The 26,929-nt window shown below is 43.5% G+C and overlaps 1 protein-coding gene across 2 annotated transcripts; it reads left to right on the plus strand.

Annotated features, from left to right (window-relative positions):
* Positions 1-144: 144 nt before the first annotated feature.
* Positions 145-24,898, plus strand: TWSG1 (twisted gastrulation BMP signaling modulator 1). 2 transcript variants are annotated; one of them, XM_064443000.1, is made up of 5 exons: positions 145-423; positions 2,478-2,605; positions 10,417-10,516; positions 14,059-14,325; positions 22,403-24,898. In XM_064443000.1, the coding sequence occupies exons 2-5, from the start codon at positions 2,483-2,485 to the stop codon at positions 22,582-22,584; spliced, it is 672 nt and encodes a 223-aa protein (XP_064299070.1). In that variant the 5' UTR covers positions 145-423; positions 2,478-2,482; the 3' UTR covers positions 22,585-24,898. The 2 variants fall into 2 exon arrangements, with proteins under 2 accessions (XP_064299070.1, XP_064299069.1); XM_064442999.1 differs by having other exon boundaries at positions 149-408.
* Positions 24,899-26,929: the final 2,031 nt, after the last annotated feature.

The raw sequence follows: 26,929 nt of genomic DNA on the forward strand, positions 1-26,929 counted from the left end.
GGTGGGAAGGGGGCCCGGGGGGCCGTTCGCCCCGGAAGGAGCGCCCCCGCGCCGCCCTGCAGCCCCTCAGAGGCAGCCTCCCCCGCCGTGCCTCGCCTCCTGCTGCCCCTCCCGCTCAGCAGGGGCGAGCACGGCGCTCCCGCTCCGCGCAGCCGCCGCCGGCCGGGGCGGAGGGTCCCGGGGCGCGCTGCCGGCGGCGGAGGGCGGGTCCTGGCGCCTGACGGTGCCCCGAGGCGGGGCGGTGCGAGGCCGCGCCGCCGCCTCCGCGCTGCCTGCGGCCGAGGGGGGAGCAGCGGGCCGCGCCGAGCCGAGCCGAGCCGCGGGGTTGCTGCTGCCGACGCCGCCTCCGGAGCAGCGAGAGCCGCCAGCGGAGCGGAGCGGGAGGTGCCCGGCCCGCGGCGCCGTCCGGTGAGCCAGCCGCCGGTGAGGGAGAGCAGGGTGGGGGGGAGCGGAGCGGGCGGCGGCGGGATGGAGCCGGTGGCCCGGGAGGCGGCGACGGTGGGGCCGTGGCTGCTTCTTTGTGGAAGGAAAGTTTCGGTGCGGCTCAGCGCAGCCGCCCCGCTGCCTGCCCGCCGGAGGAGAGGGGGGGAGGAGGAGGAGGAGGCGGCGTCCGGGCCCCCCGCCGCCGGGAGGGGCGGCTTTCGGCGGCGCTCCCCGTGCGGGGCCCTGCCTGCCCCGGGCCGCTTCGGCCGGGGGGTGCGTTCCCTGTCACCGGCCTCCCGGGCGCGGGCAATGGCATCTTCGGGGCCGGGGCCTCCCGGCAGGCGGCGGGGAGGGGGAGCCGGAGGGGCTTTATTAGGGTTTTTTCCGCCCCGGGTGCGATCCCGCCAGCGAGGGAGAGCGATGCTGTTGGGGGGGGGGGGGGAGGGAAACACGACAACTGGGGAGATACCGGATAAAAGTGTCGGGAAGCAGCAGAAGGGATAACAGGGCGCCGGGGGGAGCCTGGGGAGGGGGTGGGTGAGCCCGGCCCATCGAGCCGCCGGGCGCTCCTGGGGTCGGCACCGCGCCGGCCCCGCTTCGCCGCAGCCCTTTGTGCAGCGGCGGGGCGCGGGCCGCTTTCGGAGCGGCGTGAAAACACGCGTGGATGGCTCGTCCGGGCGAGCATCGTGCGTGCCCTGGCCCCTGCGCCGGGCCCGCCGCGCCCGGTGGGTTCGGGTTTGGAGCGCTCCCAGCTGCAGGGAAACTTTTTTGGCAGTGGGTAGCGGGGAGAGCTCCCGGGTTGAGTTGCAGGGGTTCCCTGCCTCCCTCCCTCCCAGCACTGCACGGGTGCCGACGGCGGGGCGCCCAGCACGGGGAGGGTCGGAAGCACTTGATAGCCATTATAAGAAAGACTAATCTGACACAGGCTTTGAAAGTCCAGACTGAGTTGGGTTTTTTGCACATTGGCTTGTCTTTCTACTTTTTTTATGTTTGGATATTGTTCATTGAGAGTGTTTTTTGTTTTGTTGGGGTTTTTGGGTTTTTTTAGTTCATAAAGCAGAAAAACATTTCTAGGTACTGAAAGAAAGAAATCCAATGCCTCATTAACATTTTTTCCCCTCTTATGAGAACAATACAGGCTCACTGTAAGCTTGCCCAAACATGGGCTGCCTTTTATTACATATTGGTACGGTGCCTAGTGCAATAGGGTCCTCTTTTGGCTGGGTTCACATGCTAAGCACAAGCAAGGAGCTCACTGGCACGCTGGTAATCGTGCTGTATTTGTAACAAATACCACCTGCTGGGAAGCTGGGTTTCCACAAAGGCAGAAAGGTGGAATGCTTTGAACAAACCCAGTTTTGTCTGTTTGAAGTAGCAGATGCTTGTCTCCGGTTGACTTCAGTCACTTGCGTGGCGGCTCTTGAAAGTTCGTAGTTCAAAGTCTTCGCTACTTTACTTTTTTATGCCTGTATTTTTAAAAAAAGAAGTGAACAACTTTGTGATTGACTTGAAAGCCTACGTGACATCTAACTGTCGGTGTGAAAACAACTGTCTGTCTATATTAAAGATGACACAGCAACTTACCTTCCACGTTGTAAAAGGTTGCTGTATAGCTTTGGTGCTAGACACCTATGCGTGCCTTTAGCCTGAGGAGATGCTACATGAAACCTATCTGTCTGCTTTAGGCATTTACAGAATTAGGTCTTCGTTGGTGGGTTTTCCCTTCTGAGGCAATATTTGTCGTCACTGCTTACAGGGTATCGTATTTGATATTGTAAACTCGAGATTGTTCACCTTAAGTTCATTGCAGTTTTAATCCAAAGGCGCAATAGGAGAAAGTTTCAAATAAACAAGTTAGCCAGGGGCAGAGGGGTTAGGTTTGTTGTTAAGCACCCCAGTTTGACTTTTTTTCCCCACAAAAGTTATTACTCTTTTTTGAATGAGTTGCAAGGGGTAAGGGAGGTAGGATTTAACTTGTATTCCAGTAGCCTTTTCAGTTTCTGGCTTTTATTTCGGTGCTGGTTTAAGTACTTGTGAAAATTGCTCACCTGCAGGAAACATGAGGTCGCAGTACGTCACGGCGCCCACAGTCACTCTCCTTCTGTTCCTGCTGTGGATCCAGTCGTCAACAGGCTGCAATAAGGCGCTCTGTGCTAGCGACGTCAGCAAATGCCTGATACAGGTACGAGTCGTGTTTCCTTTATTTGCTTTTAAGCGTTTGAGAAACAGTTCTGAAGCTGTGTCTTGGAAAGGTCCAGTGATAAAAATAACAAGTATTTTATGTTAAATAGTGGGGTTTTTTTAAGGAAGTTAATGATGGTCTCCTGCACATGTAAATACAGATTAACAACCGTTTTATAGGTAAGTGCACGTGTATATGGGCATGTTTCTTCTTTTAATGGTAACATTTTTGAGTCGAGGATTATGACTGCTGGGTTACTGTTAGAAGCTGCTACCACCCACGCTGTTAGTTTTCATTCTCTTTCTTCTTTATTAGTGATATTATGAAAAAGCAACAATTTAAACCAGACTCTTAGAAAGGTTTCTGTGGGCAACAGTTGGGTTTTTTGAAGATATCTGCAATACCAGCAGTTCAAATGTTCCCATATCTGTCTGAGATGTTCCCCTTCACTTGCAAACTGCCCACTTTCTTAACTTTCCCAGTACAGGCAGAGCGTCAGTAGTTGACGCCTGATGTTCTCCATAACATCAGTTTTGTACAGCTGATGAAAAGATGCCTAAAAACTCAGATGAGAGAATTAACACGAGTAGGGACCTCACTTGTCTTAGAGTCCTGAGGCGCATCTGGAAGAGCTTTTTGATCAGTAGGGACCTGTGGCTACTAATGGTAATGTGCAAGCTCTGAAAGCATGCTGTTCTATCTTAAAAGTTAAAAAAAACCCCAACAGACAAACCCAAAAAACCCCGAACAAAACACTTACTTGTAGGCAATGGATGTTAAATTCAAATCCAGCTGCCGCTTTTGACTCACTATGTGAAATGTTCACACAGTGAAATAAACAGATTGAGACCAGGTTGCTCTCCTTATAGCAGTAGCTAAGAGGCATGGAGTGCAGCTTTAAGCATGCTTTTTGACGACATATTGGGAAAAAAGGAGCCATCGTGTAGTCAGAACAGAATAGAATAGACTATTTCAGCTGGGAAGGACCCGCAACAATCGTCTAGTCCAGACCAATTGGTCTAGTCAGACCAATTCAGGGCTGACCAAAAGCTAAAACAAATTATGAAGGGCATAGTCCAAATGACTCTTAAACGCTGACAGGCTTGGGGCATCGACTACCTCTCAAAAGCGTGTTCCAGTGCTTTACCACCCTCTTGGTAAAAAAATGCTTCCTAATGTCCAGTCTAAACCTCCCCAGGTGCAGCTTTGAACCATTCCCACACATCCTACCACTGCATACCAGGGAGAAGAGACCAGCACCTCCCTCTCCACGTCCCCTCCTCAGGAAGCTGTACAGCGCAATGAGATTGCTCCTCAGCCTCCTCTTCTCCAAACTAGACAAACTCAGAGCCCTCAGTTGCTCCTCATAGCACATGCCTTCCAGCCCTGTCACCAGCTGTGTTGCCCTCCTCTGGACGCATTCAGTGGCCTTCACATCCTTCTTAAGCTGTGAGGTCACTTGCATTTTCTTTAAAATAAACTGGTTTTTACTGCCTCTTTGTAGATTGGAAATGCAAAAGCACAAAAACCGTGTGCCAGTAATGTGCTAGTATGTTTACTGCAAATGTATGATCACAGTCTGAAGAGGGATGCAGAAGTGGCATGAAGCGTTTCCCTGTTTACTTCATTCCATTGACTTCCGTATAAAATTTGTCTGGATCCATCCTGTAGAATGAAGACTGACTGCAGGCTCAACTGGCATCTTTCTGGCTTCTGCACTGCCATTGCTTCAATTACAAAAAAAAAAAAAAAAGGTAGAAATTGGTGTTGCCTTTAACTCAGCCGTGGTCTGTAGAATTGTTAAATATGGGAGCGAGAGGCTTTTGACTTTTACGTTTCCAAAGACAATGTCAATGTTTTTGCTGGTATGTTGGGCATTGTACACTGTGACAAACTGATGCACTTAGAAGTTCCTTCTTATGCATTTTTACATCTGGGCTTGAAACCTTTAAAAAGTAAATGCCAGTTGTGACACTGGATGTACGAGGCACTTAAACAGCAAGCACAGTGGTGCAGATATGTTGATACATATTCAGGAGAAAGCAGTTGGTCCAGACAAACGGGGATGAAGGGGAAAAAGTGGAATACTTATTGCTTCCTTTTTGGCTGCAGCTAAGGGATTCCACCATCCATAAAAGTACAGACATCTCCTTCTCACTTATATCGGAGTCAAGCCTGAGACACCCAGCATTTAAACTTTATTTTTATGAGCTACTCTGAATAGAGTATAGCCCATGAGAAGTGGAGCTAATGCTACTGGAATCCTTCCTCAGCTGGGAGTAAGACGTCTGAGGTTGAGCACTGCACGGAGGTGGCTCACATCACTGTGCTTCACTTGTATTATGTTGGCCTCTCTGTAGCGACACAGCCCTGTGCACGCAGAGAGACCCCTGTACTGCTTTACTTGTTGCAGGTGTGTTCTCCCTTTACTTTGTACAGGTGATGTGAAATCCTTTTTTAAAGCATTCTGCAAAAACTGAAAAGGTAGGTAATTCTCCGAGCCTGAAGTAGCCCAGGCCGTGTGAACTGTGCGCAGTTGCGGGGGAATGCCGCTGTTCATTTTCACCGTCTGGCTGCTCTCTTCTTGCAAACAGGCCTGACATACCAGTCAGCATTCATTCTTTGTAGAAGAACAGATCAGGTCAGACTATTCTGATTGTGGATGTGAAGACTCCTAAAGCTTTGACTTAAAGCAATTGTCATCTTTCTTCTTGCCTTTTTTGTTTGTGGCTTTTTTTTTTTTAAAATCTTCAGTGTTGCTGTGGCAGAAACACTGCACAGCTATGTGAGGTGTGTGTTACTTCTCAGGTAGGTATACAAGTAGAATATAACCATGGTTGTTGTTTTTTTTTTACCCCTCTAAACTCTTCCTTCTGGAGAAATCCAGACTTAAACATAAATTACTGTGTTGAGTGAGTTTGCTTGACTGTTGCATGACATTTTTCCCTAACCTATTTTTATAACTGTTCTAGTTTGGCAAAATCGGTGGCTTGAAACCAAGATAATGTCACTCAGAGACAACTGGGGGAAGCAAACAGAATGTGAATGTTTGTCATCTGCATCTGCGTGCAGAAAGTGATGCTGCCTGTCTTAGAGGCATAATGAGACAAAAGACCCGCGCTCTCAAAAAGCATACAGTTAACATAAATATTTTCACCAGCGTGGCTAGAAGTCAGTACAGTCATTACTACCACTCCTTAGGAGCTGCCCTGCTTAAGGGTGGTCCCTACATAAATATTTATTTTGTTAGCTCCAGAACAGAGCCTGAGATCAACAGCTTGCATGCGTTCAGCTTTCCCTCTACATCTTGAGGCTCTAGCTTTATTCATGCTCTCGTAGTCGTCTACTTATTTTTCTGTAAGCAAAGGCCTATAAGAAAATAGCTTCAGGCATCTCTCCGCATAGGCTAACCCTTCACAAACAAAACTTTGTGGCTTCCTGTAGTTGTTGAAGGAGTTGCAGATAAGACTTGGGAGTGCAGGTGGAGTGGGACCACAAAATTAGTTCCCTTGAAGGCTTTGGATGTGGCACCTTCCCATGTCTCTGGGATTGGGGGACTGAAGTCAAAAACTTACTGTTATCTTGCTTTTCAGGTAGGCCACCGAGCCCTGGTTGCACACGACATGCGTATTGCAGTGTTTATTCTAGCACATCTGTTGTTGCCTTGGACACATGGGTTGTTTTGATGTTTCCATGTGTGGAGGAGATGAGAAAGCCTGTTACGTTCGCTGGGTGGAGCAGAGGCGTATATTGTGTCCTTGCAACATGGAGGAATCCTTGAAGGCAGAAACTTCTAGGATGGGACGTTCTCACAATTGTTCATAGCAAACGGGTTTGAGGCGAGTCCCAGGCTGGCTCTTGCGGTGCAGAGCTACCTGCGGTAGTCCAGCTTGGGCGGTATGTCTGTGTTGGCTGGAAGCCAAGCTTTGCTGTCTCATCTGCAACAGCTCTTTAAACTACTGCTGGTTGTAGGAAACAAATGGTGCTATAGGTAGAGGATAGATTTCAGATCATTCTAAAGAGGGGTTGTTTTCCGGAGAATACAGGATTTTCTCTCCAAAACACTGTGTGCCTGCAGTCACCTTGGCTGGTGCAGTATCATTCTGATTAAAATCTCTCTTCATCTTTGTCTTTACCTCCTGTTAATCTTGTGTACAAACTTCTTAGCTTGAAAGGATTTCCAAGACTTTTTAGCCCTGTGGTATGAAATAAACACCACTCCTTAACTTCAGGGCCTAGGCATCTAAAAATTACTTTTAGTGTGTATGCAGTGGCTGTAGTACGTAACGCGGTTGGGTTAACAAAACAGTTCTGGCTGGTTTGCTTCCAGGAGATTTTCTGTTATTAAACTGTTCTAGGAAAAAACATTAGCTCTTTTTCTTTCACTCCCCCTTCCAGTTTGCAGAGATGTTGCCAGTACCATCAGGTCCTGTTTCTCACTGCACCAAGAAAATAGTCTCTGCAGTTTAAAGAAATCTTGGAAAAAATGCAGATGTTAAATACCTTGTAAAAAACTTTATTTGCTCTCTGGAGCAGAAGTATCTTTATTGTACAAACATGCCTGCTTCCTATTTAATGCTGTATTTTTGGAGAGAGAGGCTGATTTCTTGCCTAGCAAAATACATTCTCCGATGCACCTTCAGTAGTTCAGCTTGGGAAGTGGCCAAGTCAACTTATGAGTAATATTTTCTTCCACTGACGCCTCACCACCCCCAGCTATCAACAAGGAACGTTCCTCATTCTGCCTTGCTTCACCCACGTCTCATGTAAGCATTCTTTTAAAAAGATGTATCCTGTACAAGTATCCAATATGGATGAGTCAGGCAGAAGGACTCAAAAGTGGTTAAGGAAACCATGTACATGCAAACACATATATGGAAAAACATAGTTATTGCCCTGAAGAGGCAGAACTGTGAGAAGGGGGGAGCTGGAGAATTGTGCAGAAGACTAATTAGGTTGTTCCTCCTTCCTTCCTCCCCCTCCAGGTTTAAAAAAAAAAAAAAAAAAAGAAAAAAGAAAATAAAATTAAAGATTACACTGTTCATAAGACCTTCCTATAAAAATAGTTCTTAAAATACTGGTATGTATAGTGATGCTATTCCAAGCTAGTGCTTACACATATTAAAGCTAAACTGATTTTTTTTAATTATGTTGCAAATCTGTTATTCAAAGTTACATTTAGTTAAGTGAGAATACTCTTCTTAGACTCCCATAGTGCAATCTATAAAACCAAAACAACTTAAATTTAGTGAATTTTCTGGTTTTGATTCATATATTAGATTTAATAGTTTACAGAGGATTGCCTCCTCCCACATACTGGCTTGTTGGTGTTGCAGTGTCTTTAATAACTATAAATTGTTTGCCCAATTTTACTGTTGAAGAACCAATATACAGGATATTTTTAATACTAATATGTATGAATATTCTTCTCTGGCCAGGGTAAGTGTGTTTTACTTATGGTTGTTTTTAAAGTTGTTTTATTCAGCCTTTTTATTCTCAAGGCTGACACAATCTGTTTATCAAACGGTAAGATAAATATTTTAGAAATGTGTCATTCATTCACATAAGTCATCTTTCCAAGTTTGTGGTGTCTCCTCTTGTGGAAAAAATTGTATATTTTGTTAAAGAGCCTGTTTTTATCTTTCATTTGGAAATGGCATAGTAATAGGTGATATTACTTTTTCATCCTCAAAGTTTGTTAAAAAATCTTGGTAGTTTTCCACTCTGTAAATAAAAATTCAAGACTTACTAAGGCTGCATATTGCAAAATTGCATGTGGAGCCGGGGTTCATGCTCAATCAGCAGGGCAAACAGTTCACATTAAACTGTGCAGGTGACAGCATTTCTCAGCATTACGTAGAACATGCAGTAGTTTGTGAATTTTGTTTCTTTGCTGTCTTCAAGAAGATTTGTGATCTGGGGTGAAGGGAATGGAAACATAACAGATCAATGCATTTATGATGCTTTAATACATTGCAGCATGTCTGCAGCAGGCTTGGGGGTTTGTTAAGTTTTTGTCCAGAACTGGGAGCCCTCCAGCTTCATCTGCTGTATTCTTAAGCCAGACGTGGCCCTGGCCTTGCCCTCTGAAGCGCACCCTTCGGTCTTCTATGGGCCCGCGCAAGTTGGTGCGGGAGGAGGCCGATCCCTGTGCATCTCACCAGGCTGTGGGCATTTGCAGTTGCCGGTGTTGCAGAATAAAGAGAGAATGGGGGTTGTATGCGATCGGGTGCATCTCTGCACCTTGCCTTGCCTTGCAAATATACTCCTGATGTTTGGTGTACAAATGCCTCCTTTCTTCCCCACCTGATGCTTCTTAACAATAGCAAGCAAAGAGTTACTCAAAAAGTGGAGTTTTGCCCCCTCGGCTTTTTCCTAAAATGAGACTGAGGTGACGTTTGTGTCTGCCTGTAAGGAGTGGTGTCCCTGACCCAGCTGTGGTTACCTAGGGTGGAGCCTCGAGTGGCAACTCCAGGTTAGGAGAATTTCATGCCAAACCATTTTCTTGCCCTTCCCTCCTGACCGTGTGTGTCTCCCAACCATGCTGTGGCGTGTCCCTCCCCTGCCTCTGGAGAATGGGATCAAAGAGCAGGGATGGACGTCATCTTCTCTCTGGTCCAGTGCATGGCAGAGATTTGCCGATGACTATTCCAGTAAAGCTGGGGGTGGGAAGGATCCCGTGGTCAGTGTTTCCAGTAACGGGCATTTTATTTTCTCACCAGTAGGGTGTAATGTGATAGTTATACAGACGTCATCAAAACCAAATTCTTAGACAGGACAACCAAATGTGACTTCTTGACTGTCCATGTTTTGCACTACGGCGTAATTGAAGCCCGTATATTATCATCGTGTAGCCACAGTCTTTTGGCTGAACTGGAATTACTAGGACAGATTTCAGCTAGAGGGAAGGAGACCGCCTCGTTTCTAGATTTCCTTCATCCATGTAGACTATATCCATGCTTTGAGGTCCCCAAGTGTGGTGACTTCAGCAGGACTGCTAAACCGGTGCCTTCAGGTTTAGGTGCGTGAAGAGAAAGGTTTGTCCTCTTCCGTGCCTTTTCCGTTTTTCTAGCTTAAAAATGGTTGAAGAAAAATGTGTGTGCATACCATTTCACTTTCTAGAGGCTTCAGAAGTGTTGGAAGCATCCAAGGTGTTGATTGGCAGGGGAGGAGGGAGAGGACTGTTAGCAAAAATTAATCAGCTGGACCTGGAAGACACAAATAATCTGGTCACTAATATTGCAAATGGAGAGCAATGTGTAACAAGCATTCAGAGACGCACAAAATCCTGTGGTCAGACGGCTTAGCCAAAAAAGTTCCTTTTAGAATCCACGAATAGGTGTCATGGTGGACATCATGAATCTTCTGGAGTATGAGCATGCTGCTTATAGTAACCTCCTTTTCAAACTAAATTATAACTTGTGCGCACTATTTATATATAAAGAAACATCCTTCTTTGAATTTCCTGTTGTGATGCCAGAAACATTCAAAGAACTTGTAGATTCAGGCACACATAAAAGTGCACACACCTTTCCCATGAATAGGACTTTTTTCTCTTTTAAATGCTGACTTCAGATTTGTCTTTAGAATTTCACCTTTAAAAAAAAAAAACAACTTGCAGAAGAGACCCTTTTGTATACTGAGATCAGTTCTTCAGCTGGAGCTATTTTACCATTTACTAACTGTATTAGTGTACTAAGTTTTTTTTTTAATGCCATAATTTGAGTTGCGGCTTGAGGAAGAAATGCTGTGCTGTGTTAGCATTTTACATCTCGGGTTGCTGTGGTGCAATGAGTTTCTGTTGTTTTCAGGAGCTGTGTCAGTGCCGCCCTGGAGAAGGGAACTGTTCCTGCTGTAAGGAGTGCATGCTCTGCCTGGGCACACTTTGGGATGAGTGCTGTGACTGCGTTGGTAAGTTTGCATTTGTTTGGGATTTTCTTCTTTTTTTAAATTGCTTCCTCCTGCCGCGTGCTGAGCTCACAGTCTTATAATAGAAGTAAAACATTGGGACAGAATCTGTGCTTTAAACATCTTACAGCTCATTCTGTGGGTACTGAATAAATTACTGGGGGGAACCAAACATTTGAAGGCTGCATCTGCTCTATGGAGTGGGGGGTGGCCGTAGTCCAGATTTTGCTTGGATAATGTCATCGTAACCGACTCTTAATTTTGTCTCTAAACATAAACTCCTTTTTGAATTGTCATCTTGAGGAAACTACGCAACTCCTGCTTCATGGTATTGGATGCAGTATGGAGGTTTCTAGCTGTACAGTGGTTTGACAGATGCCACACAGGGAGGATTTTAGGTTTGAGTTCCCTTGTGAATCCTTGGGACTAGTAGTAAATGTGCATGGCCCAATGTTTTCATCGTTCTTTTATTTGCAAAAAGAGCTCTTTGTGGAAGGTAAAAAAGAGTCATACAAGTTCTTACTGTAGGATTAGATGACGGTCTTTGAACACTACATGTTAGTAGTAGTAGTTGAGATTCCAGATCTGTGCAAGTGAATGCTGTCCCTGCTTAAGGAGGGTATATTCTAGTTCTGTCTCTTGGTTTAAATGTGTTGAAAGCTTCATCCTCCTGTGGTTGCTGTAAGTCTCTGCCATTCAAAATCCACCTGGCTTCCATGAAAGGGATGTGTCTCAAACGTTGTACCTGCTCTCAGCTCCTCTGGCTGGGTGGGTCTTTTCTGAATTCAAGAAGATGATTAGCTTCAAAATGTTCCTTTTCAGTGCAGTCCATTGCTTCTCCTGCTCCATCATGATGTGAATATTCTTTCTGACATCCTGCCTTTTGCTTGGTCCTGACTAGCTTACCTTTGCTGTACTGTCTTTCAGTAAGCAGTGGAGTGGCATGATCCTGTGCATGTGCGATTCTTCCCAATGGCATAAAGTATTTTCAGTCCCTGCACTTTTGGAGGATAAACATTTAGAAATAGGCCTTAGAGTTTGTTTTTCCTATTTGATCTGATATCTTTCAGTGAGCTCCTTGAAAAGTGGGGAAATAAACATATATATATATATATATAAAAATTTTTTCCCCATCCCTTTTCCCTTCCAATGTCTACTTGATTTTTATAATGTAACACTGAAGTGTGGTGTTGTCATGTTCGGTCATGGGGCGGGGAATAGGATAGTAGGTTTTACCCAGTTCAGAACCGTTATCTGCAGTAGAAAGCAAGACTTAGTGTGCCAGTCTTCTCTAGGGAGAGGAAGAACCTACCCCTTGGGCTTGTGAAGAAAAAGAGCTGAGTCCACACACCCATTTTTTTTTTCTAAATCTGCCAATTGCTCGTTGTTCTACTGCTCTTTCCTATGGTGTTATCCAGGACAGAAGTTAACAAGGTGTTAGGTCCAGTTTCCCAGTACTGAGTAGACTAAAACATCTCCTGATGGTTCTGTGGGTGCTTCAGACCTTGTAGGTTCTATGGTATGGTCCTATTCTTCTCTTTGGTGTAGGGTCATCTTTTCTGTAGCCTATTCAAATGAGGAAACAGGAGTGCATGCCATACCTAGCTTCCTGGACACAGTTCTTTGGTGATACGTGAGCTGATATTTAAGTCTCTCTAAGATGGTCACATTTAATGTAAAAGCAGATAGGTTGTCGTGTCTTTCACGCAATTTCAGGTCAGGAATTACCTCCTACCATCCAGCATTAATTTTACTTCTGGTCAGTTGTTGTCCTGTGTTTTGTGTGGATCTTCTCTCCCTTCTCTGACAGAGACAGTAGAGGAGGGAGAACAACAACCGGTTCCTCTTTCCTCTGTTTTTTTCTAAGCTTTGTGGGTTAAGCTTTTCTAGTTCTTCATGTCTACGTCTTGATGTATCTGTATGAAACTCATACCTGGTTGATATCTTCCTAATTAAATTTTAGATGGGCATCCTTTATTAAAACTGCATGGCGAATATTCCAAGTGCTTACTAAAAGGTGATAATGCAGTGATAGAAGTTTTTGATTAAAGCAGCGAGTCCAGGAACGTCTGTAAAGACAGATGTAGTTGAGAGGAGCAGCAAAATAACTGTTTACAGTAGGAAGTCTGTGTAAGTGGAATTATTTCTTAGTGTGACCTGATGTTGTTTGGAGGAGAGGCCTTTTTTTTCCTACCTAGTACTTGGCTCACCTTTTTATAGGAATATACTATCTTGTGTTGTTCCTATTAAATGCTGTGAATGCTAACCGCTTGCTCAAGATTTGCCAGATCTTATGCTAATCATCATGGGCAAACTTCACTCTGTTTTGTTCATTATGGAAATCCATCTGCTTAGATTGAAAAGACTGTGGTTTTGTACAAAGTTCTAGTTAAACACGATTTCTGAAGCTGGAGTTCTAATGCATCTGCAGGGCAGCAGTTGCTTCTCTGGTTGTGTGGGGCAGGTAGACTTTGAACATTTATGTCCCATATCGCTTTGATACTTTAAGGGTTGGTGTGCTTTGCAGCTGTAGCTGACTAAAACTGTCTGTGAAACTACCCAAAATGATATCCAGATGTACACAAGGAAAATGGGTTTCTCTGTCTCTTGCCAGGTGACTTCTAATGATGTTTTATGGCTTCTGAGTTTAAAGATCTCTGTAGATACAACTTTTCTTTTAAATCTCATTTTTTTCAGTGTTTGGATTAAACCAAGATACCCTTCAGTTTCATTGCTAGTAATAAATGTTAGTGTTTAAGTGGTTAATGAAAAACTGGCACCTGCATTGCATATCACAAAAATATTTTGTAGGAAGTGGCAAAGAGAAAAAACATTACAAGGTTTCAAAAAAGATACCACAGAAGACATTGAAAAATAAGGAAGAGGTAACCTGGAAATAAGCATTTTGCCTATTGAGACTCCTCCAACTATGTAGCAAAATGAGGTTTATTTCATTTCTCTAAGCAGGTAAAGGAATTCAGACTTTTGCTCCCTTCTGATAGTCATCTTTGCATCTCTGGCAGACAACTAAAAAGATGTAGCACACTGCTGCAGCAGATGAGTCTGAATACTTGAATTGTGATCAAAAGTTTCATGTACCTCGGGACTTGTCAAGATATTATCTTCGTTCAGTCTTAAGCTTTCATTCTGGATTTATGCTAGTATTGATTATACTGTGCTTTGTCTCTTTTCCCAGGGGAAACAAGCCCTTCGTTGAACTCTTCATATTCTAAACTGTGATGCTAGGATAAAAAGGGAAGCAAAGTGCTATTTTGATGAGGTTTTTCTTTTCACTTGGATCTCATAAGTCACAGGTGTGTTTTGTGGAAGTCTGCAGAGACCTGAAACCTGCCATTATGGAAAGCTCGTCCCGCTGTATTTGGTGGCACTTCTGCTGTTGAGCTAAGAGTGGGATATATATGAAAGGGCTCTGTTCTGCTTAGCCAAAAAAAAAAAGCCAATTTAAATTTTCTAAATGTTCCCACCTGTTTCAAGGAGAAAAGTTTAGGGAGTTTCATTTAACTTATTCTTTCACTCCTCTGCAGGTATGTGCAATCCTCGCAATTACAGTGACACCCCTCCAACATCCAAGAGCACTGTTGAGGAGTTGCATGAACCAATTCCTTCCCTTTTCCGGGCGTTGACAGAAGGGGATACTCAGCTGAACTGGAATATCGTTTCCTTCCCTGTGGCAGAAGAACTGTCACACCATGAGAACCTCGTTTCCTTTTTAGAAACAGTGAACCAGCCACAGCATCAGAATGTCTCTGTTCCAAGCAACAATGTCCACGCACCTTACTCTAGTGACAAAGGTAATGAGTATAGTGTCTAAATTCCTAGCACTTCCTCTCGTCTCTTCCAGAGGCCTTCTTGGTGCATCTTCTGTGCTTGTCTGTACTCGCTTCCTCTTTTCCTGTAAAAAAAGTCTGAAAAGTTCAGTCTAATTCGGAGCATGACATAACAAAAGGAATGAGGCAAAAGTACTGAGGAATGTGGAAGATGGTGATAAAGTGTCTGATGATCTTAGGAGATGCTGAACCACATCAGTTTATCTCTATAATCCCTCCTGTGGCATGAGGCACATGTTCATGTTATTTCATGTGTCCTGGGATGAACATACTACTTTGACTTTAAAGCAAGTATCTGTAGCTTAGGAGACAGGACAGACCAAAAACTGAGTCCAAATCACGTATCAGTGCAGAGGTAGGCAACTGAAATGCATGGCTTCAAAGGCTTCACATGCATAAAACATTGTATCTGGAGCAGATGTTTGTTTCTTTCATATGAGCTGGCATAACTTTAACTCTTTATATGGATATTTGTAAGAAATCCAGGATTAATAGCGAACCTGAGTGAGGTTAGCAAGATTGCTGTTTATGTTGAGGAGGGGTATGTGACAGACAATCTTTAAAAGTAAGCAATTTGGGGGCAGGGGTTCAACTTATGGACTTATTCCTCTTGTATTAAGTTTTTTATATTCGCACCTTCAGTTTAGAGGACAGACTTAAGAATATTGTTGGGGTGGGGGGAAATGAGAAGTTTGAGGTAGTGACAATGGTGACATAAGGAAAATACTCTCATACTAAACCTGAAATACTTTTCCCTGCAAATCATTACATCAGTTGTGAAAGAATCTCATAAACAGTTCATAGTGAAGTTGCTGCTTAACAGGGGAAAAAGGAGGCTTGTTTTATTAGTGTAATTAATGCTTTGCTTCCTTCCCAGCACACACTTTAAATATTCATAACCCCATATGTTGCTGTTGTGATGGCTCTTTTATCTTATCAATGAGAGATACCCTAATTGATGACCACACTGCTTTTCCATACCACTGTGAACCTTCGACCTAGTTAAGTTTCTGAGTAGGACTGCTGTTGATTAAATGGGACTGTAATGGCAACTTTTCTAATTTCCTCTGGTTAAGGCACGTTAGAAAAATAAATTAATTCCAGAACTGGGAAACCAGATGGTCAGAAAGCATCTCATTCGTGTGTCTCTGACATTATTAAACCACTTGCTCGCCATTATGAGAATGATGCAGAAAGCCATGTTAAATGGCAAGCCACAAAAAGCCCTGTGTGCAAATGCTACAGTATTTAAAGATGTAAATTATACTTGGAAAAAAAAATTACGCTTGGAACAATCTTGAACATATCCCACTGTACTTAGGTACTGCAGCCCAGATGGCTGTTCCCTGACAGTCCTTTACTACTGTACCAACAGGATGGGCTAATGATAGTTTTGGATTAAACTTGGAATTTGCCTTGCATCTCAAGGGTGTGGAGGAGTTTTGATTTTAACAACACATACAAGTACATAACACTGCAATTTTCTCTTAGTCAAAAGTATCCGTTTCATTTTCTAAGAAAGTATTAGAGATCAGGTTGAGAGAGCTTTCACTGGAATGATGACAGTCCAAAACCAACAGTTATATTTGAAAATAATTACCAAATGCCACTGGTTTTCAGGCTTTAGTAGACGCTTAGAACAGAAATAAATGTCAGAGCTGTTCTTGTGATCATTGGCTATGCCTCCTCCATCTTAGTGATCACTGAAGAACTGGAGAAGGTTGAAAATGGCTTTCAACATCCTAAACTTTAAGTGTCTAGGTATGTAAGCGTGTTGAGGAGTCTGTCATTTCTTGGTCACAATGTAGGTAACTTTTCAGAAGCCGAACTGAAGTTTGCTTATAAAACCACAGATGATTCAAGCAGTGAGAACAGGAGAAGGTGGAAAGAAAAGTTGGCTGCTGGCCTTGGTTAGTTGATGTTTATTATAGTGGAAGCAAGTACAGCTGGAGAATTATACCTCGTGTATTGGGTGTTGTGTGACCTATGGGGTGGCATTTTTTTACTACTTTTCTTGAGTTCATTGGGGACGCAGTGACCAAAAGGTGGAGGGGTAGTAGGTCAAGTGCCAAAGAGCCTAGTGAGCATGAGCACAGAAAGGGGGCACAGAAGGGGAGCCCAGAAAGTTGCTGGAGTTTGATGGCTCCTGCCCATGCAAAGTTCAGTCACACAACTGAGCCGCTGTAGTTTAACAAGGTAGCATGTGTTAGAAGAACCACTGTAGCAGAGGGTGGGTCTGCACATGTGTATGTCTGCATCCTCAGTTGCAGTAAATACAAGCATAGCCTGCAGTGGAAGAAACTGAAGACTCTCTCCTTTCCTTCTCCCCAGCTGGGCTGCTAGGCTTAAGGGCAGATCTTACAAATGGAGGTGTCCTTAAGGTGACCCACTAAGCAGTTGTCTTCAAGGCTGTGACATTCAGGCATTTGAAAGAATATTCCTGTGAGCAGGAACACAGATGCTTTATGTTTTCTTGACAGTGCTGTGCCTCCTCCATTTTGTGGTTCTTCTGTGGCTCCTTGCATGCTTCACTCCAGCATGGTGTGCTGGCAGCATCCTGTTGGGTTGCGTGTAAAGGGAAAGGGGCTAATGAGAGGTGGATTTTTGGTAAGGGGACAGTCGTCTCTGTGCTGTCTCCTGGAGTGCATCCCAAAATTTGGAAATGCTCTGCCTACAAATACCCCTTGTCATGTCATGTAATACAGTTCTGATTTTAATTTCAACATGCGTTCATGCAGGGATTGCCATTAAGCTGGTCCGGGGTGTCAGACTTGCTTGATGCAGTTCTGGGTGAGTGCCAGGAAAAGCAGCACTAGCCACGGGAACCCGCAAGCTTTGTGCCTGAGTGGCGTGAAGCCACCGGCCCTGGGAGGGCAGCAGTACATCTGGGAGGAGGCGGAGTGCGGTGGGATATAAAGCATTCCTTTCTCACCCCAGCCACCAGACCATGAACTTCCCCGTTATTATCTTAATGAGTGTCTTCCCTTTCCTCCTGTGAATTGACTTTTAACATTTTAGCTGCCAAAGTATGTGTGTGCTGCTGGAGCTGCTGTAGTTCTTCATATCAGTAATTTCTGGCATTTGAGCCACTACTGCAGAGAGGATTGTGATGATTATTAATCTACAGCTATATTTGTACTTCATTCTTTTTACTTTACTTTTAGCTGATACCCTCAGAGCTCTGAACTGTGAGTTCAGATGTTTAAATATGCTTAATTGTTTCAGTTGATGACAGGATGTTGGCGAGAGAGAGAGAGAGAGGGGAACTAGACAATCTTTTGGCAACTGATGAAACAAAATCTGTGTTGTATTTAAGGGTTTCTGACTTACACTGCTTGGTGACGCAAGGGATGGTGTCTGCTCTGTGCTTCCACTCCCCTCCAGTGCTACCCAGGTAGAGGAGAGCTAGAAATCCAGTGAAGTTGCATCTACCTCTGTAGGTAATCTAGGAATATTTTTTTTTTAGATGTTTCTTTTTATAAGTTCTGATTGGTATAAATGGTATGGCTGCTGGCTGGAGAGTTACATTTTTAAAGTACTTTTAGAGCTACTTATAAACAGACCAGCAGACAACTAAACTTACATAGCACCTTTAACTTCAGAGGTGGCATACAGGGAATTGTCATTAACTGGGAAGGTTTTTTCATCTTGTAGATAGGCATTTTTCCTTAACTTACAAGAATGGAATTGTTTTAGTTGCTAAATTCCTCTGTAGTGCACCAATACAGCTCTTACTTGCAGCACAGGCAGTTTCATAGCAAAGCCTGATAGAAATGTGAGTCCATTTCTTCTGGTCACTTTTAATTTAGACTGGATTGTTGTTTCTCCTAGACAGCATTTGCTGAGTATGAACTGGGGGGGAAAAAAGGGTGAGAAGCTCATGTTCTGGAAAAAAAGAATGCTGCTACATCCTTCTCCCTCCCTGCACCTGTAGTCTGTAGTCCTTGCTGTGTGAGAATTGGCAAAATGCAAATGAAAGAGCTGTTACTGCGCTAAGTAACGTCCTTTTTATCTCCACTGAGGGAGCCAAGTGATGACTATGTAATTAGGTTTGTGAAACAATTTAAATCCTCTCCCGGATCCCAGCTGAGCCTGTAGGCATGTATTTTTTTCCCCTGTGTAACTCTGTTTCTGCAGCCTATAAAGAGGGATATAGTGCTTGACGGGAGGAACTCTTGTGGTCTCAGTAATTCAGCATCTACATGGGCATGGAGACGCTGCTGAGGAGGGGACCAGGAGTGTCCCATGACGAACGAAGTGCTCTCTGGCCAGTCTGACTCATTCAGACCTGGCAAGTCTCTGAGTGAGCGAGACTTCAGAAATGGTTTGGTAGCGTATACAATGGAGCGTGTCCTCCAGCTGCTTACGAGAGCTACTGGGAACCAGCCAGGTCTACTGCTGGCTCTGGCCTGCCGTGTACAGTCTGTCCTCTCCCCTTCGCAGTATTTTTGGACTGGTCCTCTAGGGCCTAATCCTCTTGGCTTGTGTGCAGGTGGAAATAAACTTTCTTCTCCACTCTCTAGCCAGTCAAGATTAATGTCCATGGTTGTTGCCAGCACCTTAATGCAGTTGAGGTCTGGCTTTGGTTCACGTTTTGGTCCTGGGAGAGTGGTCGAGGAGACCAGTCTCTCCAGTCTCACACGGCCTGACTGCTCTCTTCTGGCTCTGGCAGGGTTATGTGCCTGGTGCTGCCCATCTTCCAGCCTCCTTCCTTCTGGAGATATTTTCACTTGTGCAAAAGCGCACCTCAGCATTACTGCTGAAGAAAGGCTTACGTGCCTCCAGCTGGGGCATGATGCACAGAGAGAACATGCCAGGCCGAGTGGGTCCTCATGGGGAGGAAGCCACTCTGGGCATTTCAGTCCTCTGCAGAGATGGTGCTTGAAAAGAGGGCCAAACAGGAGTTGTCTTTGTAGTGAAGAGCTAGATGGTGCCTCTGTGTGGATCAGAACTACCATGGGGATTCTCAGCAGTGCATTAAAAACTGGATACTGCTGCTCTGAAAATGAGGAACCACTGTGACTAGCCATCTTCTGCAGTGAGGAGGGGTAAAAGGGGAAGGACAGCTTTCAGGTAGACCAAGCCTGGACAATAAGCCATGCTGTCAGAGGAATAGCAGAGGCGAGACTGCTGGGAGGGGATGCCCGTAAGAGCCACCAGCTGCTTTATACATCCTGCTGCTGGAAGAGGAGCAGTGCTTGGTTTTCTAGGGATGGTACTGTCAGTTGTGCCCATCTGCTGCTGTACAAGTGCTCCGCTCTTTGTGCTACAGCCTGCTTTTCCAGAGGCTGTGCCTGTGTCCTGAGCCGCCAATGTAGTGCGTATGTTGGCTGGATTCCACTGAGCAGCAGACAGAAGCTTCAGGCATAGGTAGTTCAGTGTCCTTGATCTTTGCATCCTAGAAATCACACACTGCTCATCCACAAGAGGTTTATTTCAAGTTAAGCAGGCATAAGCTGATGAATTGAGCTTCTCCAGAACTTCTGAACTGGTACTGTCACAGATGAGGCTAACACGAAGATGAACGCAAGCGTCCCCCGATGCAGATAGGACTAGTTCTCTGGTATGAAGACGAACTGCAAGTGATGTGAGCAGCTAACCCACCTCAGAGCATGCACAACCTTCCTGACAATCTTTCTTGACTCAGTGGCTTTCCTTTGCATGTTGCAAGTAGGAGTGCAGTGATCACCGTGATAGCAGTGAGCACTTCTAGCCACCCTTTGGGGAGGACTCTGGTTTCTTCAAAGAGTTGTTCCGCTACTATCTAGAGAGAGCCATGAGTCATTTTGCCTTCTCAAGCTGATCCAGAGATTAGGTCAGTCAGGAGGAGATTGCATCTCAAAAGCTCATTTTGCAGCAAAAAATTCTTTCTGGATTAGCCAGGATTTCCTGTTTTGGGGCAGAGGCTGTGTGCCTTCAGCTGACACCTTCTAAGTCTGAACTTACTTATGGCATTTGAGGTCAAACTTGAGAAGAAAACTACTAAAAAGGGATCAAAGGAGTGAACTGGGATTAAGCACGAGGTTAAAAAGAGTATGTGTGAATAAAGTAACCTTAGTGAAGCTGTAGATACGTTGGTTGGGTTTAGGCAGAGGTTTTGTTCTCTAACTCTTCCTCTGGTTGCTGTACCTCAGGCTTTATTATAAAGGGACATAGAAATAGAATTGCCAAGAACGGGACAGGAGTCACACTGCCACAGTGTATTTTGTTGACATTCCCAGCAGTACTTCAGGTATTCCAAGATCTCTTGGACAGGTGCAGCTTTACTCACAGCACAGCTTTCTGGGGAGCAGAAAACTGCTTCAGCTATGGGTCTGCACCTCCTCCCCAAGATCCTTATTGCCTGGTGCACTGTGTGTGGTGTCTGCAAGAAGTGCACATCAGTTCAGAGCCTGAACAAGGCTGTCAATTCTCTCTTGCTTTCAGTGGGCTGGCTGCATGCCCTGTGACCCTCTTGCTGTTCAAGTAGTAGTAAAATAGTTTGACAGGGATCAGGATTTGCTCATATATGTTTTGACAAATGATAATTCTTAAAAGGGTAGGCATTCTTTCCAGATATCACGGAGGAGGACATGTCCACAGACAAGTTGGCAGGTACATTGTGCTCTCCTCTGTGTTGTGCTGTTTCTTGCCCCATGCCCACAGATATCATCCATTGTTAGTGCCAGGGAAACTGACAGCGTAGATCTGATGGTTGGTAGGGTGAGAGACCCTTGCTAGCCTCAGCTCACCTTTGGACCTTACCTACGGAGCTTGCCATGAATATGCGTACTACTGAGGTTGCTAATCTGTGGGGCACCAATAGTTTGAAGGGGAGGTTCTGGTGCACTTCAGCCTCCCAAGACTTACACATAAGAGACTGAATAAATGCCATGGTTAACAACTATATTGCTCCAAGAGTCTTTTGTTTACTCACCCTTCTCCATATCTCTGTAATTGTTCAAAAAAAACCCTCACTCTTGGTTTACCATTTACATTTGGATTACATTTTTCTAACCCACGTTGGAATGTAGGTCAGTATGTTTTTCCTGCATCCACGCACCACAAGCAGTAATAGGCTAGAAAGCCCCTTGACATCTCCCACTCACAAATCTGTCTGATGCATGCAAGTGAGACATTTATGTTTGCAGGCAGCTTTCGGTTGGGCTTTTCCACACAATGTGCCAAGTTACCTTGGGGGTGAATGTGATGCGATCAAGATCCTTTGGAGGATGAACAAAGATATGGTGTAATCACCTGGACAGCACAGAAGAAAGATGGTAGACTCTGTCAGCTTGGAGAATTGGGAGTAGACTGGGGAGGGAAGTTTTTGTTTTATAGTTGTGGTGAATGCTTCAGCTCCAGTTTGAGGTTGCAACACCAAGTTTCATGGCATATCAAGTAATTGCATGGATGTTACAAGAATAAAGTCAACGCTTAGGCAGAAGGGGGTTTTTGCTATAAAAAGAAGAAGAAAGTGTGCAGTTTCAAGCTGAGGAAAATGGGATTCTCTAGCTCTGTTATTTAGTGTAGTTTAAGAATATTGTTGAGTTGGGGGGAGGAGATGTTTACACTTAAATAAGAGGGCTTTGGTGCTTTTTTAAGTAACTTCTCTAAAACTGAACTTCTTAATGGTAGCATATAGTTACTGCTGGCAACTGTGAAAGTAGATAAAGATATTACCTTCAGAGGACACGTGCTTGCTGCTTATTTTGGCATAGCCCATCCTTACACTTTAAAAGGTATCCCTCATAACCATGGGACATTAAAAAGAAAAAAAGCAAAAAACAAAATATTCTTGCCCGTGACTGTAGAAACAAGTTAATCCAGAGGCAGAGCAGGCAACAGGTTGAGCTGTAGGCACTGAAAACTTGAAGTTGACAGATCGCACCTTGGGTCTCTCTTCTCTCTGCTTTCACTGTCACCTGTTTTTTCTTTGTCTCATCGTCATCATGATTTGCAATCCTACTTCAAAAGCTGCGCATTTAACTAATTTTTAACTAACCTTTAAAAATATTTTAAGACCTTTTAAACCAAGTTTTTTTCCCCCCTCTTGGTTTAGAACACATGTGTACTGTGGTGTATTTTGATGACTGCATGTCAATACATCAGTGCAAGATCTCTTGCGAGTCCATGGGAGCATCCAAATACCGATGGTTTCACAACGCCTGCTGTGAGTGTATTGGGCCAGAGTGCATCGACTATGGCAGTAAAACTGTAAAATGTATGAACTGCATGTTCTGAAGCAGGAAGGTTGTAATGTAGCATTACTGAGGCCAAAGTAATCTCTCTCAGTTAAAGAGATGGGGATTGCAAATACTTGTTTTGGTGGAGTGCCTGCTGGTTGCAATTAAATGTACTGGATTAAAAAAAGATGTATAGAATCTGAAAACTTTTTTTTAATTCATGTAAGCAAGGCTAACTAGTACAAGTTTCAACTCTATGTTTTAAGTTTATTTTCCTTTATTTCTGCTCAAATGGTACAGCCATGCTCATCCTTGCTGTTCTGATTGTTTTCCTTTGATTTGAAACTATTGACTATACCGGTTTTCAGAATTTAGTACTATATCTAGTAGTTTAGAGCAGGGAAACCTTAAGAATATGGTAATGAGATTCCCTTCATCTAAGTTCAATAAATAACTGAATGGCTGCGAGGTTGGAGGCGGGGGTGGTTCTTTAGGGGACGGGGTTTTTGTTTTAGTTTCTGGGGGGGGTTTTTGTAACTTTATTACCTTGCAGTTTTTGAGCTTAGCCTTCTATTGCAAAAATGGTATTTGGGGAAAAAGAAAAATTCATGCTTTCTCTTTAAGTTCCACACATGGGCTGTCATGGATAAAATCCTAACTTCTTAGAAGGACTGCCCAACAAAACATTATGTACGGGACACTCTTCTTCCACTTTTCATTTGCCCTACTCTCGTAAGTACATTGGGGCGTGTGTTGTGAAATTTATGTATATACCTATATATGTATATATTAAAAAAAAAAAAAATCTTTTCAGTCTTCTCTAAGATACCAAAATAAAGCTGTTAAGTGCAGTTGCATCTTCCTCCTTTTGCACTGTTCTCTCGGGTCCCTTACTCCCTGAACGTTCAGTCCAGTAAAGGAAACATGAAAAGTTATTACGGATTTAATGACTAAATGAATAAAGAATGAAATGACATGAACTAGCAAGTGGTACGGGGTTACCAGTTGAGCAGTTGGCGGTAGGCATGGCCCCATTTAGTAGTTTGCTGTGAATTCTAAAATATAATTTTTTTTTCCCCCCCATGAAATGTTGTCACTGAAGAGGGAAGATGAGTCTGCAAAGGCAAAATTAGGATGGTCTGATTTTTAGAACATTCTGTCCATTTTTCTAAGTAAGGGTTTTAATATGGTGACAGTTACATAGCAGTTGCTATGACCCAGTTAGGTCTCCATTGATAATGGTACTAAGTACAAGAATAAAGTGCATGAGTAGTCAATGATCAGCTTTTGGTATTTATAACGATGTGGGTTTTAACTCCTTGGAATTTTATTTAATGCATATATGCATATGCACACACAAAACAGAATTTGACTATTCATGTTTCTCTCACTAACCTCGGTCTAGAGGGATTAAACTGTTTTCTATTGCACCTGTTTATCTGTACCATGTACAAATGAAAGACGTCTTTTTAAATTTATTTTGTTGAAAAGTTTGCCTAAATGTTTTTTTTCTCATGATACAGTTCTTTCAATATGATGAATAATAATTTAAAAAAAATCTAGTCTTGTGAAATGATATTACTTTCTTCAGTCTCTTTCAGCTAAGTACTTGAAAGGTTAATGTTTATTGTTTTGAACTAGTGGATAATGGAATACCTTCATACTTTAAGCTCACAATTAAGTGGTAAAAGAATCATAGATGTGAATAGAAAAACTTAACATATCAAGAAGGAGTTGTACTTCCTACGTCTGACAATTCACGTTATCTTTTCTACTGCATGAGTTTCTTAGAATTAACAGAGAGAAAGAATGTGTTGAAGTAGCAGTGACTCATTTTAGCTGGAGGGTAATGCATCATCGTTCTTGACCAAGATAGGAGACGTACAGTAAGCGTCACTACAGGTCATGAGCATGCTTTGGATTCTTGCAGTGTTAAATTATTGGAAACATTATGGTAGTTCAGAATCTTCTTGGAGGGGGAAAAACAGGGCTGATGTTTCTGGTCAGGCACCTCCTGCCTCATGGATCTGTGACACCGTCTCCATTTACATCATCAGAATTTCACTGTGAGGTCAAGTCAAGGGAGCAGCAGGGGTGGGGAGGGAGGACTGGCCTAACAGGTGTCCAGGGAACACTCTGGGGAAGGGGAATGGCATAAACATGTAAATACAGTTGTTGTTCTAACAACCTGAGGGTAGGTGGTAAGGATGCACAACTTTCTGGGGCTTGCCTTATTTTTTATAATTCCTGATGCTGTCTAGAGTTTGCTGTAATAAGCGTTGTGTGTATGCAAATGTCATACAGCAACAGCCAGTGTATTTTATTATGATGAGTGTTTTAAGAGGTATTTTAATAAAAAGACAATACTGGTTCCTGTGTTTTCTTTCTCATGATTTTCTTAGGGCAAATGTTACCAGGAAGCATAGTATAAAAAACCTGATCTTAGATGGATGGAACAATACAGAGAATTATTAAATCTCCAGCAGTTTTTTCCAAAATTAAAATTGTAGTTGCCTTTTAAGATTTTTCTTTACAAAATAGTCAAAATAGTCAAAATATTCTTTCTCACAGAAATCTGACCATGTTGGAAGGTTGTTTGTTTAGACTTACTCCATTTTGCAAGAAAAAAAATAATTTATTCTGGGGTCTCTTTTTTCAGCTAGGTCTGGATACCAGCAAACCATTACCTGCCTGAGTGCTTTAGAATACTTAAGAGCATGCTTTAAAAACTTTTCTAGCTACGAATCTTCTCTAAGTATGTAGCAAAACGTACTTAGGTACAAGACGTTGCAAGGAACAAAGCAGATCCCTTTCGAACACATCTAAGATTTAAGGCTGCCAAAACCCAAGTTCTTAATTTATTCTTCATTGCTAAAGTATTTTTACATTTCCTTCTTATTGCAAAGATCTTAGAATGGTGTGACTCCAAAGAGCTCATGGGAGGCCTGAAGGCATAGTTCAGTGTCATACAGCTCTCTTGGCTCTCTTTTTCTCCTGCTGTGCGGTCGTACTTACGGGTAACTGATAGTTTTTTACCCAAAACTGTGTCTTCCAGCTTTTTCTACATATGTTCAGGCTCTCATGGTTTCACGTGTGTTTCTGCACGTGGCCAATCAGTTTCTTTCATAAGCTACACCTCGTTATGACTGCTGTGTATTCCTTTATTGCTAATGAGAATTACATAGTGTATCTAAAGCTATCCCAGAGTAGCGCAGCCCACGTAGACTACCATCTCTCCATGATAAACTCGCCCCCAGAACAGGCTTTCCTGAAGTAGCAGTGTAACTGAGAAGGAAGAGGAAGGAATTATTCATTAACACAGCTTTGTCTTTTTCCCTTCTTTTTTTTTTTCCCCTGACAAAATGGTTTCTAAATCTCTCCTCCATTATTTTATTACATTTATGAGGGCTCAGGTACATCAGCAAGGCTGAATTTCAAAGCAGAGAATTTGCCACCCCAGAATCCTTGCCTGACTTTGTCCTTAAAGCAGTAATAATTTACAGAGTGAACGTGGGACAGGGAGGGTGTAAGAAAGTGCCTTGCTCTGTGTAAGTGGGCCTCAGACCACAATGAGTTTTCTAAGTCAGAAGTCATCCAAATGTGTTTCACATGGCAGTAAATTGGTATCCTTGGCACTGCACACAATCATTTGTTTGTCTTCAAAAAATGGGAGAAGATTCATTCTGGGTTCATTAGCTGATGGGCCCATTGTGGGTGAACTCCTGTTGGCAACAGCCTCTGATAATACTTATTTTTCAGAGCTGAGAGCCTCTGGCGACTGTCACTTCAAGTGGAGATCCTCACAGGCAATCATCTCAAATTACTACGGGATGTTTCTGAAGTAACCTTTCTCTCTTCTTTTGCCAGAAGTAACACAGCCTGTGTATAACAAAAAAAGAAACATTAGCTGTGATGTTAAGTTAAATACACGAGTGAGCCCTTGCTGCTAAGCTGTTTCTTCCGGAGGGGAGACAGTAAATTGGAAGTTGCATGGTTATGTAATATGTTGTGGAGACAATCTCTCTGTGCTCCAACACTAATCGGAGTGTTTACAACCCTCCCTTTTGTATTTTCTACTCAATAGCACAAATTCCTGTGGGGGACCTTTTACATTACCGCAGGAGGTTGCACAAAGAGCCCATTTGACAGGGACTAAGCAGCATTGAATCTCAAGTGACTAAATGAAGCAGGTGGCAGGCTGCCACAGTATTAATGTGTCCAATAGCCCAGGGATTATGTCTGAGGCTGTGGGAATGAATCGGCCTGCTTCTTACTGAAACAAATTCCCTTGTTGATGAGGAATCCTGAAAAGGATTCAAATTTTGCAGGTGCTTACCATAACAGAAACTTGCATTGTAAGGGACAGAGAATACAAAATTCCTTTTAACATCACTATAAACAGG

Source organism: Phalacrocorax carbo, chromosome 2 (assembly GCF_963921805.1).
Source record: "Phalacrocorax carbo chromosome 2, bPhaCar2.1, whole genome shotgun sequence".
Taxonomy (NCBI): Eukaryota; Metazoa; Chordata; class Aves; order Suliformes; family Phalacrocoracidae; genus Phalacrocorax; species Phalacrocorax carbo.